This window comes from Saccostrea echinata, unplaced genomic scaffold, assembly GCF_033153115.1.
Source record: "Saccostrea echinata isolate AGI-Se365-2 ecotype Australia unplaced genomic scaffold, CSIRO_AGI_Sech_v1 ptg000015l, whole genome shotgun sequence".
Classification (NCBI taxonomy): domain Eukaryota; kingdom Metazoa; phylum Mollusca; class Bivalvia; order Ostreida; family Ostreidae; genus Saccostrea; species Saccostrea echinata.
In genome coordinates this window covers 11,116,525-11,135,752 of record NW_026889764.1, presented here as the reverse complement: position 1 = coordinate 11,135,752, position 19,228 = coordinate 11,116,525, and the positions used below count along the sequence as shown (strand labels likewise).

The following is a 19,228-nucleotide window of genomic DNA, read 5'->3' as shown; positions in this document are numbered from 1 at the left end:
TATGCTGGTCAATGTTAGTTAACTGAATGTCAGAATAAAAACAGAAATGCTCAAAATTGACAAAACCCCCCGCAGGGTTTTTCAAGAATGATATCATGTCACTAAAAGTACTCTATGGATCTAAAGTGTGTCCACAATGTTTACAATGTCAGTCCAAACTGAATTGTATCTTTATAAATGATGAACTGTGGCACAGCCTAATATAACATTCAAATAGAATACATGTAATTGTGTTTTTAATAGATTGTAAAATTTAATTGCAACCATCTGTCATTTTAGTGAACATGACATTCTGCAATTTGGTTGTTAGTAGATATATAAAAAGTATTACATTATTCAAGGTCAAATGTTTTTAAACTTTATACCAAATTAATTTTGAAAACAATATCTGGCCATCAAGAACTACACATTTTAATCCAACAGATGTTATCAATTGCAACTAAGTGATCAGATCTTTTATTCATCTTCCAAATTCCCAAAAGATATGGATAACACCTGCTTGATCAAAATTCTCTAACAGAAATGATTACTAATCTTGAAGTGGACAGATATCAAAATGCTGTTTGCATGTCTAACTAAACTCCTTGAAACTCAACTCAGAACTGATTTCAATGCACATCCTTCCCTAACCTTCGGTTCCGGGGAAAGGGGGGGGGGGGTTATAAAAAAAACTCGTCATATGGGACAATCTATAGATGTCTTGGATGATCACAGTTGTCCATGTACATGAATATCCAACACTATATCCGTCAATATAAACAATGAAAAGTATTTTTATTGCCATCATTGGAAATACTAGGGTTGTCAGCATTGTAGGAAAATTAAATAACGTAAATGAGTGATATGATCATTTTCCTACAATGATGGTAAAGGTAATTTCCCTATGATTACATTATTTATAAGCACACTTAATTGTTAGTATTTACATCCTGTTCTTGTGACTTTAATGACATTGTCATTAAAATACGTTTTTCTTTTTTTCCTATAAAAATCTTCAGCCCATCGTGCAAGTTTTGCAAGTATAGTGAACAGCCAGACAACAGTCACCAAAAATCTTGAATTAGCACCCGGTTAGCTCATGACTAACGCATGGCAAAACTGGGTTTCGTCCATTCAGTGATTTTGGGGGAATTATTCAAACCTGATGATCTAATTTTTATAGAGGGAAAAATTAGTAGAGGAATAATAATTCTAATTATCCCAAAGTGAAAACAACAAGTAGAATAAAGTATAATTTACTAAGAAATCAACAATGACATCTGAAGCCTTAGAACGCATAACAATTTTGGTTCACAGAGACCACTTACTATAATTATAAATAAAAACAGCATCTAAAGCGTTTCAATCCAACAAATGTGCAGCAAAAAAAAAAATATTATGGTCATTCCTTTTTGATTCCATGTTAACAAGGCATAGAATAAGATAACCGTCTACTACAATATATACACATCTGATATATGCTTCACGTACATAAGCTTTGTAACATTTGGAAAAATTGCATTGTTTTAAAAACCTTGAATTCATAAAAATAAATTCTTTGCATTGATTAATCAATAAAAATATAAAGTATGAATGACTTTCAATAATTACACCTGTCATATTATTTAAACTGTTTGAATGACTTGAAAAATAAGCTATATTTAGTAAAATATATAAAAATAAAATGCATTCCTCTTTCTACGGGGATATTGAAAATTGCTTTCTTTAAACATTACATTTTTGGCAAAGTTACCTTTTGATTAATAGCATTGATTGTTGGCCAAAAAAGTCTATAATTTTTCAGTGCACCATTTTCACCATAATCCTGATTGGGAAAAGGTCATTAAAGTGCAACCCAAGCATGTTGAAAGTACACAGTAAAGTGGCAGCTACATATTTCACACTTTTAGAAAAAAAATTGTTAAAATATATAGGATATACTTGACGTATTAAGTTTACCAAGTACACGTAACACACATTTGTGGTAAACATTGCAAGGACAGCAACCATTCAAATTACAAAAGTATACATGTAGAACTTCTGTAATGTAGAATTATAGTTCCTACAACATATATCAGAAGGCAGATACTTTTCTATCCTCTTTCTGATATACTCATTTTATTTAATGTAAAATTTGTTAAGATACTCCATTGCAAATTTCAGAATTAGATCATCTGGGGATGCAAGGCATCCATACAACAAATTAAACCCATTAATAGATGCTGTCCTTACCGAAGTTCACCTAATGTCCTATGAAAAATTAATATATAGGATTTGTTCAGAAACATAGCTAAAACACAAGCATAAAAATATATTCAAATCTACTTCCATCTTCTATACAGACAAAAATAAAATTCACAATTTAGTCTCATCTACAAACTGTCAGGAATGTACTGTAATTATTAAATAAAGTTATCATTGATTTACATTCACTTTACATGAAACAAAATGTAACAAAAGAGTAGTGCAGATATGTCCAGTAAAGAAAAAGCAATTATTAAGTTATTCCTTAAAGGAACATGTATTCTGTTTTCTTCAAATTAAAAAAACCATTCTACTTTCTTATTTTAGAAATAAAGTCTAATTAAGATATATATTCCTGATTAATAGTTTCAGAATAGAAGGCTACTCCATTTTCCATTGGATCTGAACAACTTCTTGGGATTTCAAAACAGATGTATTTAAAAATATATATATCTACAGTTGCATAAATTATATTGATTATTAATTGCATTGAACATTACTACATTTGCATTGATTCAGATATAAGGTAACTTTGCTTAATGATGGATTGGATTTACTTTGAACTATACCACTGCAACAAATTGTAAAACATTGAGATAATTGTCTGCTTATTTTTATCATCTGCAAGTATTAATTAAAAGGTCAAAAATTCCACATGAGCTTAATCAGTGCATGCATGTTGTCTGTGATCAAATAGGCTAAGCTTATGTCATCTCCCTGTTGTCATAGACTCTCCATACAGTAAACATGTTTTAAGTTCTGAATACATAGAGATCAATGCTATCACATATAATATTAGATGAGTAGAATTACTACATGTATGTCAAGTGGTATGTAAAAATGGAAAATGGTTGGTTCCCTGCATGCTGACCTATTTGAAAACCTTCACATAAAATTTCAATACTTTCAGAAAATGAGTACCCAGGTATTTTCAAGCCCAACTAATTTACGTACATGTACTATGTGAACAACCTTTGAAGAAAGTGATGAAATGAGAATCAAGATATGACAACACAGTGCTGAAGCAGATAGTAATTTTCTGGCAGTTAAAGTTGTAGTGCAATAAGTTTCCATTGCTATAATAATTATTTATAGAATATATAATGTATCATAGACTAGGCAGGGTACTATAAATCTTTGAAATTCACTTCTTAATTAAAAATGATTTAATCAATGAACCAGTATTTACATGTAAGCTTCTCTGGATTAAGATCCTTTAGATATTATTTTCAGAAAAAATAAATTTGAGTTTAAAATCAATTTCTTGAACAGAATTTCAATGTATCAAACCTCTGTATGATGACAAATACTGACATTTCAGCTACCCATTAATTTGATTTCAGTAATGCTCAACTAATCATAATTATGCATTCTTGTCAGTTGAAGGACAGATGGACTTTGTACACTGTATCATAGAGAGAAAAAATTCCCCCAACAAAGAGAGAAGGAAACTAAATCAACCACTGTATTGCTAATCTCTAAGAATAATGATTTTCCCATTCATCTACCCTTACTCATCTTTAGAAAAATGAATGCGCTTAAAATATACAATATTGCACAGAATACAAAGTTATTTTGATACTTTCAAAGTAGTTCAAAAGTTTCTATCATTTTAGATAAAAAAAAAAATCATGAACCTATACAAGTGTGTACTTCACACCACATTTATTATGCATGACTGTGTGCTTGTGAAAAGTTTGTATGGAATGTGTTGCATTGTACATGTATTCAAAAATATTGCTTAAAGATCTCTTTCATTCACCTAGTATACTTTTGATAAGATAATTTTACTCCCTCATCAAAAAATACATGTATATAAGGGTAATTGATACTGTGAACTGATAATGTGCTTAAGCATGTCCATACTGACAGCAGTGGGCAACTGATAATGATGTAATAGATTTCTCAGAAAAATACAGCATAAACATAATACATGTATGACATTAAAAACATAAATAATATCACAGACTGCTATTAATTCACCTCCTTCTTTACATACCCTACAAGTAATCCTTTCTGTGGGTATAAATCTCTGTCTTTTTAGAGGCTCATAAAGATGCTACATGTATTTTCATTATTCTTCATGGATTTTTTTTTTCTTTTTTAACTTCCATTTCTGAATAGCAATACAAAAACAACTTCCCCACAGAAACAATTACTTATGTTATTTCTTTCACAAATAGAAAAAGTACTAACGAAAGTATTCACTAAATAGAAAATTACTCCAAAGCAAAGTAACATGCATGAATCACTTGAGGTGCCTCACTTCAATCAAGTGTGATGGTCATAATTCCTTGTGTGGCCTTTAACTACCGGTGAGGGGTCGAACGTCACTCAGGTGTGACCTCCTATACTTGTGTACTTATCCTCAGGGTCACACAGATCACAACAGGAGGTACAGGACTGGGAGGCGTTAACTTCCAGCTCCTCAATCCCTCGGGCAAACAGCTTGATCAGCTGGCAGTGGGTTCTGAAATGAAACAATACACATGTACTGTATGTTTATCCCATACATTATTTTGTACTTCATCCCTACTTCTTAATTTACAACATTTAATTGACATGGCTGAACTGCAAAATTCTGATCACTGTTAAGATTTGATCAATAGAAAAGACATGAAACAAGAAATTCTTAGATCTTAATTAAAACTCATCTGAGTCACATTTCCTGAGAGATTAATTAATGAATATATAACCCCTTGTTGTCAAAAACAGACATACTGTCAACAACTTTTATCTTTACTGTCAGAGTACATCAAAATCAATCAAATACTGTTGTAGTGTTGTAAATAAGAAATAACAAACTCCTAACCCCAGCTTTCTTGAGAGATTTGAAAATGCTGAATCTACACTACATGGGAATGTTTCAAGTAGAATATACTTTTCATATGAGTACAGTTGAACTTCATTATCTCAAACACTGATATCTTGAATACCTTGGATATGTCGAAGTGACTGGTAGTCTAAACCACGTTTTCTTTTTTTACCCTTTTTTTTGGTCTCGAACTTTAATCACTATTCCTTTGAGTTACAGGATAGGTTTGACTGTATATAAATATAAATTGGACCAACTGTGGTCCTCTTGTTCTTTAAAAGATTTTTTGTTGAGTATTCCAAACGGAAAATCTGACATCTTAGAACAAGGGACCATGAATTGAGCAAAGAGCAAGAGCCACGAAGCATCAAAAATGGCCCTGTCTCAAAAATTAACGGGTTTTTGTCAATTGATAGTAAAGACTTTTAGCTTTTCTTTTCCGTTTTTCTTTTTCCGATATCGATTATATTTTTTGAAAAAGAGAGTCTGAAGTATAATGGTGTTTTAAAGGAAAATGTTAGTAGAACGTCATTTTCTGTCACGTCGTAGGGCGGAAAAAATTCCTTGATCGATTTTACACGTATGAATATGTGACTTTGAATTAAAACTAGTATTAATACTATAATAATAAACATCATAATTAATTTAAGACTTTTAAAAGGATTTTGGAACTTGATTTTACATTGGCAACCTCGATCGTATTTAACTGATTGAATTTTAAAGATACATGTAGTAAAAACTAGAGGTACTGTGAGCACTGGGCTCACAAAATGATATCCCCCGTCTCCCATATGTTTATAATGGCAAAGTCCATATTTTGCAATGGGAAACCCGAAATACATGTATGTGTCCGATCAAAAAGTGAAACAGAGGGCGCACAATGCATGGCACTTTGTAACAAAGATTCTGTGAATGTATCATTAAATCTTATTCAGTCGTATAAGAGGAGTTGCAGATAAGAGATGTGTACCCTACAGCGTAACGGACGTACAAACAGACACCCCCATCACTGTAACCCCCCACTTTTCAAGCGGGGGGTACAATAATTTGTGTGACTGTCTTGGTAATTTTTTTTATTCTACCTGGTTCCTATGTAATATAATATTAAAGAAGGAACGTTCTATTTATTTTCCCTTCAACACATTTTTGAGCGATGCTTTGCTCCTAGTTAAGTATTGATCATCATAAACAATATGACATGCTTCAAATGCTGATAGTCTGTCCAACTTTGTTTTCCGGATTTTTCCTTACAGGCCTGCAGGTATTAAGCTGATCTTTGGCATGTGCGTCTACGCACGTAGTATCGTTTTTCAAAGTTGGGAAGGGGGCAGTCAGGAAAAAAATAATTGACAAGATAACTGAAATGATCTTGAAAGGAATGTTTCTGAAAAGTTTTGTTTAAATTGAAATAGACTTTCAAAATTCGAAAAAACGAAATTCTTAGATCTTGAAATTGCGAGTTTTTTTAACATTTACATGTAAAAGATCTAGATTATTTGCAAGAGAGGAGGTAGAAAAAAGTTGGAAAGACTTGTAATTAATCAATTTATTTATTTATAACAATAATTTGAACGTCGTTTTCGATACAGAAACAGTGAAAATTTTAGATTAATTGGAAAGGGATTTCGCAATTCATCAGAATGGTTTTTTTTTTAGTAAAACAGAACTCTTTAAAGCATTCTAGCCCTAAATGTGAGTTTCTTTGGAGTAATATGGAATATATTTACATTTCAAAAAATATTCTTAAGGAAAAAAATGTTAAAAAATCGCTTGTCACTGTCCATTATTACCGGTATATATTTAAGGGTCTTTGCTACACCCCCCCCCCCTTCTCCTGCAAAATATTCGAATATTTTTCTTGCAAATATCTTATCTGCGAGGAATTTGTAAAGGTAGGAGTCTGCAAAAATTCTATGATTATTTTCCATGTAAATGTACCAAAAGATTAAACATCAGCAATTTTTCGTTATTATCATACATAACCATAGTGTAAGATCCACACTTTCGATTTCATTTGCACATTGTTTTTGTTTTTTGTTTTTTTGGTTTATAAAAAGAGTAGAGCTGCATTGCTGATATGTGGGTCACTATCATAAGTGAAAAACAAGTACATGTTCATTTATCCTTGTTTAATTGTCCTACAATCATCGGAAGATTGATTTTACACAAGAAAAGCTTGCTTATAAAGGTTTTACTCAGAGAACCAATAAGAGTTGTCTTTATATATACGTCGTATATATATTTTAAGTTTTCTTTATGAATTTTTCTTTTTCGTGAAAAGTGGCACCGCCACCCCCACCCCACCCCCTCCCTCATTGAGGAAAAATAGGTGTAGGAAAATATTAAACAATTTTCAATTAATATATTGAATTCTATTAATTAACAATAAAGAAAGTTAAATTCAAGACAACTTATGAGAATGAACTGAAAATAACTAAATTAGATGCAAGTTTTGCTGTCATTAGTTTGTAGCCCCCCCCCCCTCTTTTTTCAATCTCAACTGGAAGTCTTGCATCTACCATTCTATATATCATGATACTACATGTAATAGTTAATACTGAGGAAGGAGGTACTATACCAGAATAAGATGACAAAAGATTTAAAAAAGAGTAAAATTTATTATCCAAAAAAAAAAAAAAAAAAATCTACTTCGTTGGCCCAGGTTTAAAAAAAAAGGCTATTAACAACTTACGACCATACGTTTCAAAGAATATATTCCCGGTTTATTATTTTGTTTTTTAAAACACATTCTAAGGACTCTCTCTTTCTCTCCATGTGTTTTCACGGTTCTGAATTCTTAGACATCTGACATGAATTTAATGCATTTTTGCTCACTCGGGGTATATTTGAATTATGTTTCACAAATGATGACAAGATCAATTATTTGTTATATGTATACATGCATCAATATCCTCACTAATGCAGACATACTAAAAATATATGCTATGTTCTAGATCACGGGAGCGGGTTCGTCAAGTGCAAGTGTTTTGACGAAAGTCGATATCGGTACACACATACAAGTATACTATAACTATACATTATTTTGTATCAGCATGTATAAGTCATCGATATATCTGAATTTAATAATTCCTCTGAGATGATTCTTCTGCATGTACACAAAAGGGTGAATTTCGGTGCGGAAATGTAGATTTTTTTTTGCCATTTCTTTTAAATTCTTTTTTTAATTTTCACTTTGGACAGCATGTCATTATTATTTCGCTTGTTTTACAAAGGTCTAGCGTGATATCTTCGTTACATTTTTTACTAATTTGTTTACAATTTAAGTCATGCCTGTTAACACTGTAAACAACAGTATTTTGAATTATTTCAAGGGAGGGGGGAAAGGGGTAGTAAAGAAAAGCACCATGGCGGGAATTTCTGATAACGTATAATTTGATGGTATCATCCAGTTGGGTTTAAATCATATAAATAGGGGCAGTATCTTAATTTCATTATTCGAGAGCGTTACAAACTTTTCAACAATATCCCAAATAATTTACAGCCTTTATGACGTCACAACTGACGTATTACTAGTAACGTCATATATAATAGACCTATTCATAACAAAAATCTTAAGTTTTTCCAGATATTTATTTCAGAAAATATATATAGTTGACTCTTCTTCACATTTAGCGTTTTAAATGAACAATAGACTGATTTTCTAGCATATTTTGCGAAATTTATAATTTTTTTTATTATTGCATGAATTGAATGTAAAGGATTGATTCACAAATTAGCGATTATTTGATCCATCAGAATTTAAATATAAAATTAAATTTCATATTGGCCACAGCCACGAACAACAACGATAATAAACATAAAGATTTGTATCGGCGATATCTATATCTATGGTAAGTATAAAAGTTGTTCTTGACTGTGGCCACATCTAACATTGGGAAAATCTGTCGGAAAAATCGGCATTTTTAACGTTTGAATGAAACTGTAGCATTTTCCAACTGTCGCACGTGCTTAATGGCAGATTATATAACGAAATGAGTTACATATGGAAAAGAAGTATGTTGTCCTCTAACATTTAACGTATAGTACTCTTCTTGAATCGAAACTTTATTTTTGTGAAAAACACAGGGCCAAATATGATGGTTCGTGGCTTTAGCTCTTTGAATCTACTGGTAAATGTCCTTGGAATGCTTGCAGATTCATTTACTGTGGAATCATCATTGTTTGTGGGGGACCAATGTTTGTGAATACTGTGGGTCACCCTTACCCACAAATTAACATCACCATGAATGCTAATTTTGTAAATATATTAATTCAATGAATCTACAATATAAATCAGTAACCCACAAAATTACGTCCCCACAAGTAAAATTTTGCTTGTCCATAAACATTGACCCCCACTAATTAAAATGAGTACACAGTAACCATTTGTGTTCACGTTCGAGTTTTGGCTTGAGTGAACTAAGAAATACATGTATCTACTTGTTTAGGGCTTGATTGAAGCAAAGGAATACCCAAGATATCTGTACATACTACAAATCAATAAGGAATCAATATTCTGTATCATTAAGTGTTTATACCTGATCTGGAGATCAGTGGAGGTAACTACCTCCCCGTCACAGTTCCACACACTGTGAGTGGAGGCTCGACTCGCCCTGCTGGATGTGGAGGACCTAGACTGGCTGTCACTCTCAGAGTCTGTGTTCATTGGGACAGAAAAACTCCACTCCCTGACTCGAAAAATTTTGATGAATGGTAGATCAAACTGAAAAATGAATGTCAATATAGTCATTTGTTTGTCTGTTAGCCAAGTTGATTATCCTGCATGTTCTGGGCACTTCACTGAAATTTCATCAATAACACAAATCAATACAGGAAACTCAATGAACCATGATACTTACCTACATGTACAGGTAAGTTACTTTTCTATTGAACATGCAGTAAAGAAAACCCCTTCTTATGACCATAAATGTAAGTCCATGACTTCCACCATTTTAAATCAAAAATATGTTGAAGCTTCGTGCCAAATTAAGGACAAAATAAAGGGGTGAAAGACCTTTTAAAAATCAGACAAAGAAAGAAAACAAGGTTTGATCTTGACTTTCTTCAATTAGAGAGATTCATCACTAAGTTTCATTGCTAAAGCTCAAAGAGAAGTAAAGTTATCATCATAAAACTATTTTATGCAATATTAGGAATTTCTGATCATGGCCTCTGACCCTATGACCTCAAAATCAATAGGGGTCTTATATAAGTCATGGAGAGTTATAATTATATAAAATTTCATTACAAAAGATTAAGGGCTTTTTAAGAGTTATACACAAACAGAATGACAGTTAGACAGATGGATGGATGGACAGACAGAACCAAATTAATATCCCCCACTTTTAGAGCAAGCTGGGGACAGAAAATGATTGCTTTGCTGATCTTGTTGTAGCTGATACATTTCTGTTTCATATTGTGACCCATCCCAAGAGCCAGGATTTTGAACCAACTTGAATCTGACTGATTACGGAACTTTTCTTCTTCAGATTTCAAAAATCATTTCCTATATATTCATATAGTAACACATATACATGTATTAAACTTGGACCACCTGGTGTAACACACACACCCCCAACCATCTACTGCCAACAAAGAGCTAGGTTCACTTTATGCATAAAATGGCCCTGTCCTTATATCAATTATTTGACTATCACCCTCAGTCCCATTTCATATATCATAATAAAGTAGAGACTTAGCGCTCTCATTTCCTATAACAAAATTTCTTTTTGAGAATCCAGGTTTTGGGAAAACAGGCTTTGAGAAAATGCAATGTTCTTGAGTTTTGCAGAAAACATGCGTATTTGACTACATTCAGCAAAGAATTAAAATATGAGCACAGCCCACAATCCAAAAATTAAAACATGTTTTGTGATCTTCAGAAACAGATCTTTCATTATGTAATTGCATATTTTGGATCAGAGGTTGTGCTCTACATGAAAATTGAAAAAATACCTCAACTTTTGGCCATTTTTTAAGGGAATTTACAGGATATGGGAAAAATGACGCATTTTATGACGCCATAACGCATTGACTAGAGAGAAAATTACTTCATATTCAATAGAAACACAGTCACCAAGGGTCCAAGTTATAAATACTGCATTTTCAACCAAAATTGAGCAGTTTCGATTTTTCAGAAATTCTCAAGGCCAAAAAAGGCCCTATGTGGGTAATTGCTCTTTGAATACACATAAATTGAGAGGGCCTGAAGATTAATCCCACTGTAATCCCACCCTAACCTCATCACCCTTTTTTTTGGGGGGGGGGGGACTAAATTTTCATTAAATTACGATGCTTCTCTGTTAATTTGACTATTTCAATTATTACCCTGCTGTTCTTCAAAGATTTTAAAATATTTTTTTTTTTTGTTTATCATTGTCCTCTGAATTTTGTACATGGAATATACAGTTTATGTATGCGTTATTGAGCAAACCATTCAATTAGTTAGAATATTAACTGATGTGTTTCAATGATTTACCTGGTTGCCATTGGTTGTGGAACACCTGTATAGGTGACGTAGGAACTGGACACGAGAACACTCTTGTATCAGGAGCAGGTCTGAAGTCCCATCTCCCAGGTGACAGTAGGGGGAGGGTCCCATGGGACTGATCAAACATCTACAGCTCATGGTGAAGCTAGCTACTGCTAGAAACTTCCCCCTCACAGTGTGCCAGCCTTCAGATCCTATGATTAACAGAGAGACATTTCAAATATTCTTTAAATTAAAAAAAAAATCTTTTGAAAACATATCAACAGCATGCATCAGTTTTCGGAGGGGGAGGAGGTAGAGAGTCTAGGAGGTAAGATAACACACACTTCCTGCACACTTACTGAATGTGACAATGGTTTCAGGGAAAGATAAAACTTTCCTGGAGAAAAAGAAATTGCTTTCAAAAAAAATTTTTTTTTTTATATAATTTTTTTAGACTTACCTTTTTCTTCCTGCGAGTTCTTACTCATGGCACAAATATTACAGCTGAAAATAACCATTGACACATATGTATATATTCCAATTTGAGCTAAAAAGTACTGTAAAATCACAAATTTTTGTGGGACTAATTTTAATGGAGAAAAAGTCTGGTTTTGGGGATTTCATTTTGTGGTTGACAAAGTGTTGAGCTGTTAAACATTTGAAATTTTACATTTCCTGCTCGACATGAATTTGTGGCTCTCTTCTTTCCACAAAAACAAAGAAAATTACACTGCACAAAAATTAGTGATTTCACACTAATTGAAGTAAGGGTAATTATATCACTTCTACAAGTTCATACTATTATAATTTCTAATACATTTCTCTAATCAAGTGAGTTAAAGGTAGTTTTCAATACCTTTGTTACCAGAATTTCAGATACTTTACCAGACTTCTGAAATACTTTCCCCAAATATTTAAGGGAAACATTGCAGGACTGAATTTAAAATTTCAAAGAACATCCTTTTGCTCTAATATACAATGTCTAAATTCAAAACTGAAAGACAGTTTAATCAGTTAAACAAGTTCATACTTATTAACAAAGAAAAAAATACAAAGGAAGATAACAAAAAAAAAATCATTTAATGTTCATACCCTGAATTACAGGTGATTTTGTCCCGAGGGTTTGAATCTGTTGAGGAGGCCAATTTAAATGACACCTCCCCTTCATAAGACTTGTTACCCAAAAACTTTTTGGCACCTATAAAAAGAAACAGTCATTTTATTGAAATTTTTTAAAAAATTCCATAGATGCTGTACAACATCCTATTACACAAGCTTTAACATTGAAATATTGTTGAGTTAGGAGTTTACGCCCTTTAACATTTAAAATGTCAGTAGATTATGGGGTGCAGTTTATAAGATGATGTCATAACACTGATATTCTGATTATGGAACTTTGGCTTGTATTTCAAAGGAGAATGAGAATACTAAGAATTTACAGTGTATTTAGTACATGTATATGAAAATAAACAAACAAATCCTTACATATCAAAATATATGTAAATGTAAGTCATAAACAGTTGTATAAAATTTAATGTGGAATGTAATTAACATAGGATTGGTTGATGAGTGTACATGATGAAAACATGTGACCAACCTGCTTTATATTCAGTCCTGTAATCCATTAATTTCATGGAAAGGTTATATCAAATACCAGGAATAAAAAAGTTTTGTATTCTTTAACTTCAAAATATGCTCCGTCTACATGTAAATGGACAACATGTTGAATTTCTCCTTTATTCAGTGATAAATTCTACAGCTTAAATCATTACCTGCAATTTGATAACGTTTTGGTCCCATCCACCTGTTATTTTCACTGTCTTTTAACATATCACCATAGTAACCATACGCCAACATTGAGCTACTGTAACGTAAAAACTGGTCCCCATCATAGATTGAGCAGACATCTATGGCTGTACAATCACCTACAAGTCAAATCTTCAATGGTGAAAACATTACATTTTTTTGCCTATTACTTTTGTAAATTGTAAGATGTCTGACTTCTAAGTACTAGTAGCCTAGGTAGATGAAATATGGAGATAATAAACAGTAGATGTAAATCAAAATAAATGCCATTGTGTACAAAATCAAACTCCATGTAATAATTATTTCTATTTAAAGTGGAAAATAAATTCAACATTGAGTTGTAAGCAATATTTGAATGAGACATAGTCATTATCAATTAATAAATTACAATATTAAAATATGCCTCACCTACGATAATGTGGATTGCTGACGTCATAGGGTCATTGATTCCTGTTGTGGAATAACATATGGCATCTGTAGAACCTAGGAAGAAAATCAAACTTATAACCTGTCCTCTAACACAATGGCCATCTAAAAATTTTAAATGAAGACAGAAATTAGCACAGATGAATCAAAATGGAAAATCTGCAAGAATGTTGAACATTCTTTAACAACTGCCTCAATTGTAAAATGCTGTATATTTCTAGTATGTACATCATTTTAGCATCTTTTATTTGAGTTTAATTTTAAGGATTCTGACTATTTACTGTAGAAGACAACAGACATTGGCTAAACTTGATTGATAACACCTGACATACAGTCAAAGGACAGGGGAAATGTGCTTTTATTTGACATGTTGTCTAATCCATATTAGTGCATAGTTTAAAAGATAATGCTTCAGATACAATATTAAATCAAAACCACATATGGCCTTGACCTTTCAGATACATGTAAAACCTTGAGTTAGAGTACTATATAAAGACTACGGGCCAAAGTAAATATAGTGAAAAAGTGTGTTTAACATATTCAACCTCACTTTTGCAATATTAAGTTTTAATGTTTGTTTTATGGTAATTACTGAGTAAAATGTGCCAATGAAAAGAAATAATCATAAAAAAATCAGGCACTATTGTTAATATGGTTAATTTTTTTTCCCCCCAGACTAACAGACATACCTGCTGGAATGATTCCGATTCTTAGGTCAGGAGATAAGGGTTGTTCTGTTCGAGTCTGAGTTTTCCCTGCCTCTGACATCCTCCTGTTAACCAGACCATTCAGGAGTTCTGTAAACATTCCATCCCCACCCACACACACCACCCTACAAACAAAAGTATACATTTATCAATTATCTACACATACACAGCAATATAGTTAAAAGAGTAACATAAAATTGGTAATTATGAAAAATTAGGCGATACAAGCACATTCCTCAATATTTTAAACATTTACAACACAGTACATGGAGCATGTTGAGGATTAAAACATTATGTGAATACATTCAGAGTCATGTATTTATATTGGTACTTCCAGAAAGATTAAAAATATAGGCTCCATAACCAGTCCAAGTTAGCAACTCTTTTTTATCAAACTTGACTTCCTTAATTTTTTTCATTTTGAGGTGAGGGTTGCCGAGTATCTCTTGAAAATTATAAAAATTCAGGAACGAGTTTGAGAAAAGTGGTTTTGGAACTTGTTTCTCCTGTTATACAAACATGTACACTTCAGATTTATTTGAAGCACTTTTGAATGCAGCCAATTAGAATCATCCTAGGTGTAAGCAAACAATCAAAATTTTCCTATAAGTGTTTCATCATGTTAAAAACACACAAAAAAAGAATTAAAAGCTGATAATGGGACAAAAACATTTTTTTTTTTAAATCAGGCTGTAAAACTCAAACTTAATAATTATACACAAGGAAACCACAATACAAATGCTGAACTGGAATGACTCACCCATCCACTGACTGCAGATTGTACTTTTCTAAAACCTCTTTTGCATGTCCTGCATGTGTGGTAGCTGAAACAGGATAAAACTGATCAGAATTCATTAGGTACAGGAATATATCATGGTTATACACCTACATCTAATGCCCCTACATTGTAGCCTCACTTGTTCTGTTACTATCACTCAAGGGTTTTAATAGCTTTCAGTAATACATGTACCTCCTTTTACTGATATCCTATAAACTGAATTACAATGTACACATTGATATCAAAAAGAAAACCATCTTACAAATTTATTCTGCAGTCTACATTAAATTGTAGGCTTAATACTTGTGCATTTGTATCTTATATTAAGGCTGTATATCTTACTGAACACTGCAAACTTGAAGCCCACATATCTTTCAAAATTCAATTTTTTTCAGTTTCTTTTGACATTTGTTAAGCCTAACATGTGTACTAATTACACATTTGTATACATACTGATGACATGGGTTTTGATTTTGGCCAGTTCCAGAAGAGGGGCCACTGACTCCTCATACACCCGGGGCGCTCGCTTCTTCCCACCAAATGGATTGACAAACACCAGTAAGCTCCTTGGTCTTTTTAGTGCTAAAAATTTACAACACAGTAATTACTATACATTAAAAAATATCTCTCTCCAGTATTTATATCAATTTTTTGCTTGCTGGGAAAAAAAAAAAACATTGACAAACAGCATGATAAAAATGTAACATATCTCCCATTAATAAGCATTGTCATCCAGCATAATCAAAGGTAACATGTTGTATTAAGAATTGTCATCTAGGAGTCTAGGAAACAACATATATCAAACAAGAAAATAAAAATTGACAGTGTGACTGTTAGTATGAATTTATAAATAGATAAAAATTAAGATTATTAAACAAAGTATTGTTTATTCAGTATGTATATATATACATTACTTTGTAGATTTCTACTTGATTATTCAACAAAGTATCAGGAATCTTCAACATGTTCAATGTAAATGTGTATATATACCCTTAAACTTTTCCTTACAAATATCTTAAGTTAATTTTCCTATCAAGAAGTCTAAGATATCATTAACTCTAACATTCAAACTTGTTTCTTTAGCACAAAATACTTGTCGATATCAAATATTGTTATATATAAATTATACATGTACTATTTTCCTGTACCTGCATATATAGTGAATAATTGTGGATATACATAACACACATTCTGCTCAAATTTAAAATACAGGCAATTAGTACAAACGGTCTTTCAATCATGTCTTGAATCTTCATAATCATAATCAACCGGTAAGTCTTATGGGTAAAGTGACAGTAACATAATTATGATATCATGTAATTACTAATTACATCAAGAGTTGTGAGTTGTTAGGGAAGACATGCATGAGTATTTCATGGCTGACTGGTTCAGTGGTAATACATAACATGTTTCTTTTTTTTTTTTTACATAAGTTGAGTCTTCCTTGATATTTTTCAGGAAGTGACAAAATCTACATAGAAATCAATCTTCTTTACATTACCACTGTACCAAAACAAATTTACTTATTATTATAATTATATATAATATATTCTTATATTCTTATAACAGACAACGCAAAAACTGCAGCAGCATTCATTCAAAAAATTATACAATAGCTTGGTAGACTTATAGATCCAAATGAACACTTATTCACCAATGCCAAATCTCTCAGGGATTACAAATTCTAGTGAATAAAAAAAAAAAAGAAATTGTCTGCAGATCAACATCGTCATTTGTCATAAAAGACTGGATAGAACTGTGAAGGAATATCACACTATCCAACATTATCTGCAGTTCCTTTTGTAGACATTTACATGACTGCAATTAACATGATTAACTACAGTCTACTGCACTTTATGACAAAACTCCCTTGTCAGCTTACTCTATCAATTATTCATTTGAGTTTTTATTTCCTGAGTATCATATGCAATAACCTTGAAAACATTTTATGTACATTAAATTTCTATACACTAAGTATATTCCATGTATGACATACCTGCTTGGAATTAAAAATTATCCAAGTCTATGTAAATTTAATGTAATCTTTTCGATATCATTTTCTGTATTTATTATGGAGAACTTAACTATTTGTTACAAAATGAAGTTACTGTAAATAAATGGCAATTCCCTCTACCTTTGCTCCCACGAGCATTATATGTCATTGTGATATATAATCTAAGAAGACGACACATTAATACCTGGATTGGAAAGTGCTTCCTCAATCTTGTCCACCCATGTCCTGCATACATTTTCTCCCTGGCAGAAAAATGTCACCTTTTTCTTTTTCCACTTGTGGTTGGGGCATCGCTTGACAAAATGGACAGAGAATGAGACAGGATGAATAGCCTGGAGCTCTATATAGATGGGGGATTCCTTCAGAGGGGTGGAGGAGCTCTTCTTGGCCGACTTTGGAGTTGATGCTTTGTTGAGACTGCGCTCTAGATTAACAGCAATCACTTCTTGTAATGGCACGTGTTTACATCCTGAGTGACCTGTTGCAATTACATGTATAACAATTCATTTTTAATTAACTACATTCAATTAACCCTATCACTATAATTTCAATACAATACTGATCTTTTGCAGTGCAAATTAACATCTATAACATATCTAGCAAAGTTTTAGATGGCTTATAACTAAATGATGTTTATTAAACAATTGCTGTTATATGTTAAATTTCACTACATATATCAATTTGCTATGCAAAAGGCCAGTATCACAGTTATATAGAAAGATAAAATTTTATTTATTATATAAGTATTCTTTAATACCATGGACATGTCGAAGTGATTTGGAATTCCCATTGGCAAGCACTTTTTCTTTAAGTACATGTACTAGACTAGTATTTAAACTATTTTAATTACCCTCTATATCTTAAAATCTCGGATATTCAAAGTTTTTTCTAGGTTCCACGGAGTTCGAGATAACAAATTTGACTGCATGTACAGGCTGAATACTCAATATATTTGTAGACATAATTCCCATTTATTTTATTGAGTACCAATTTTATGCTTATTTATGACCTTGACCTGTCCTTAAAGAGTTATCTCCCTTTGGCTTTAGAACATAAAAATCAGTTTCAAACAAATTTATTTGGTAAAAAAAAAAAAACATTGTCACATTGTTATTCTATTCCTACTGATTAAAGACAACTTCATAATGCAGCATTTATTGATACTCTTAGTTTTTGAATTTTTATATTCATTTGTCCCCAAATAACTCACTGCAACCCTTGTTGAATAAAAGGTCAATAAAGATTAAAGAGGCTACCTGCATGGGTGGGAAAAGATCAGTTGCAATTCAACATTTTTCATTAATACTGCATTTGATAAAACAAACAATAATCCATCATTAAAAAACTGATCAATAAATGAAAATAAAATATCCATTTATTGGACACAAATGCATTTTCGATAGAAAGTTTTCAGTATAAATGCAAATATTTAAAAATCTCCAGAATGTTCTTATGTAATCTGCTTTCTATATCACACGTTAATTTCATTTTTTCTGTAACTGCATATCATATGTATTTAAGTCCTTTTCAATGTTGATTTTTTTCCTCTACGCTAAAGCAGCAACCTTTTTATAGTCTTTTTCCCTCCTCTGTTTACTGTTTGTTGACATTTGATTTGTAAATACCAAATCTCTTGACCCAGAAAATCTTACCGATAAATGGCTGCGATGACGGACTGTCCGCTTTCCGAGACGGTTTTCCTGGAGAAGCCAAGTCCCATGTAAGATGCCTCCGTGTGAGCTGAACCTGGTGTGGCTTTTTGTTGATGTCTAAAGACGACTGAAAGACAATGTCGTCTCCACATTCAGCCATTGTCCATTGGGAAAAGTTTGAGAAATGTGAAGACCGATCCCGACTTAAAATACATGAACTGTAATAAATAGTTTTGAAGTTCTGACTGAAATTTTCTAAATCTTTTCTAAAATAGTTTAAAATTAAAAACAAAGTACTCAGGTATTTTTGATTGTAATTAACATGAAAAGATATA

The 19,228-nt window shown here is 32.1% G+C and overlaps 1 protein-coding gene across 1 annotated transcript; it reads right to left on the bottom strand.

Moving 5' to 3' along the window:
- Positions 1-1,219: 1,219 nt before the first annotated feature.
- Positions 1,220-19,065, bottom strand: LOC133187518 (ceramide kinase-like). The gene is made up of 12 exons (XM_061322920.1): positions 18,894-19,065; positions 17,426-17,719; positions 15,681-15,809; positions 15,210-15,273; positions 14,432-14,574; positions 13,725-13,799; positions 13,283-13,435; positions 12,603-12,708; positions 11,971-12,014; positions 11,517-11,722; positions 9,577-9,761; positions 1,220-4,693 (listed from the first exon to the last, which is right to left on the bottom strand). Exons 1-12 carry the CDS (start codon positions 19,051-19,053, stop codon positions 4,558-4,560), a joined length of 1,695 nt encoding a protein of 564 aa, XP_061178904.1. The 5' UTR covers positions 19,054-19,065; the 3' UTR covers positions 1,220-4,557.
- Positions 19,066-19,228: the final 163 nt, after the last annotated feature.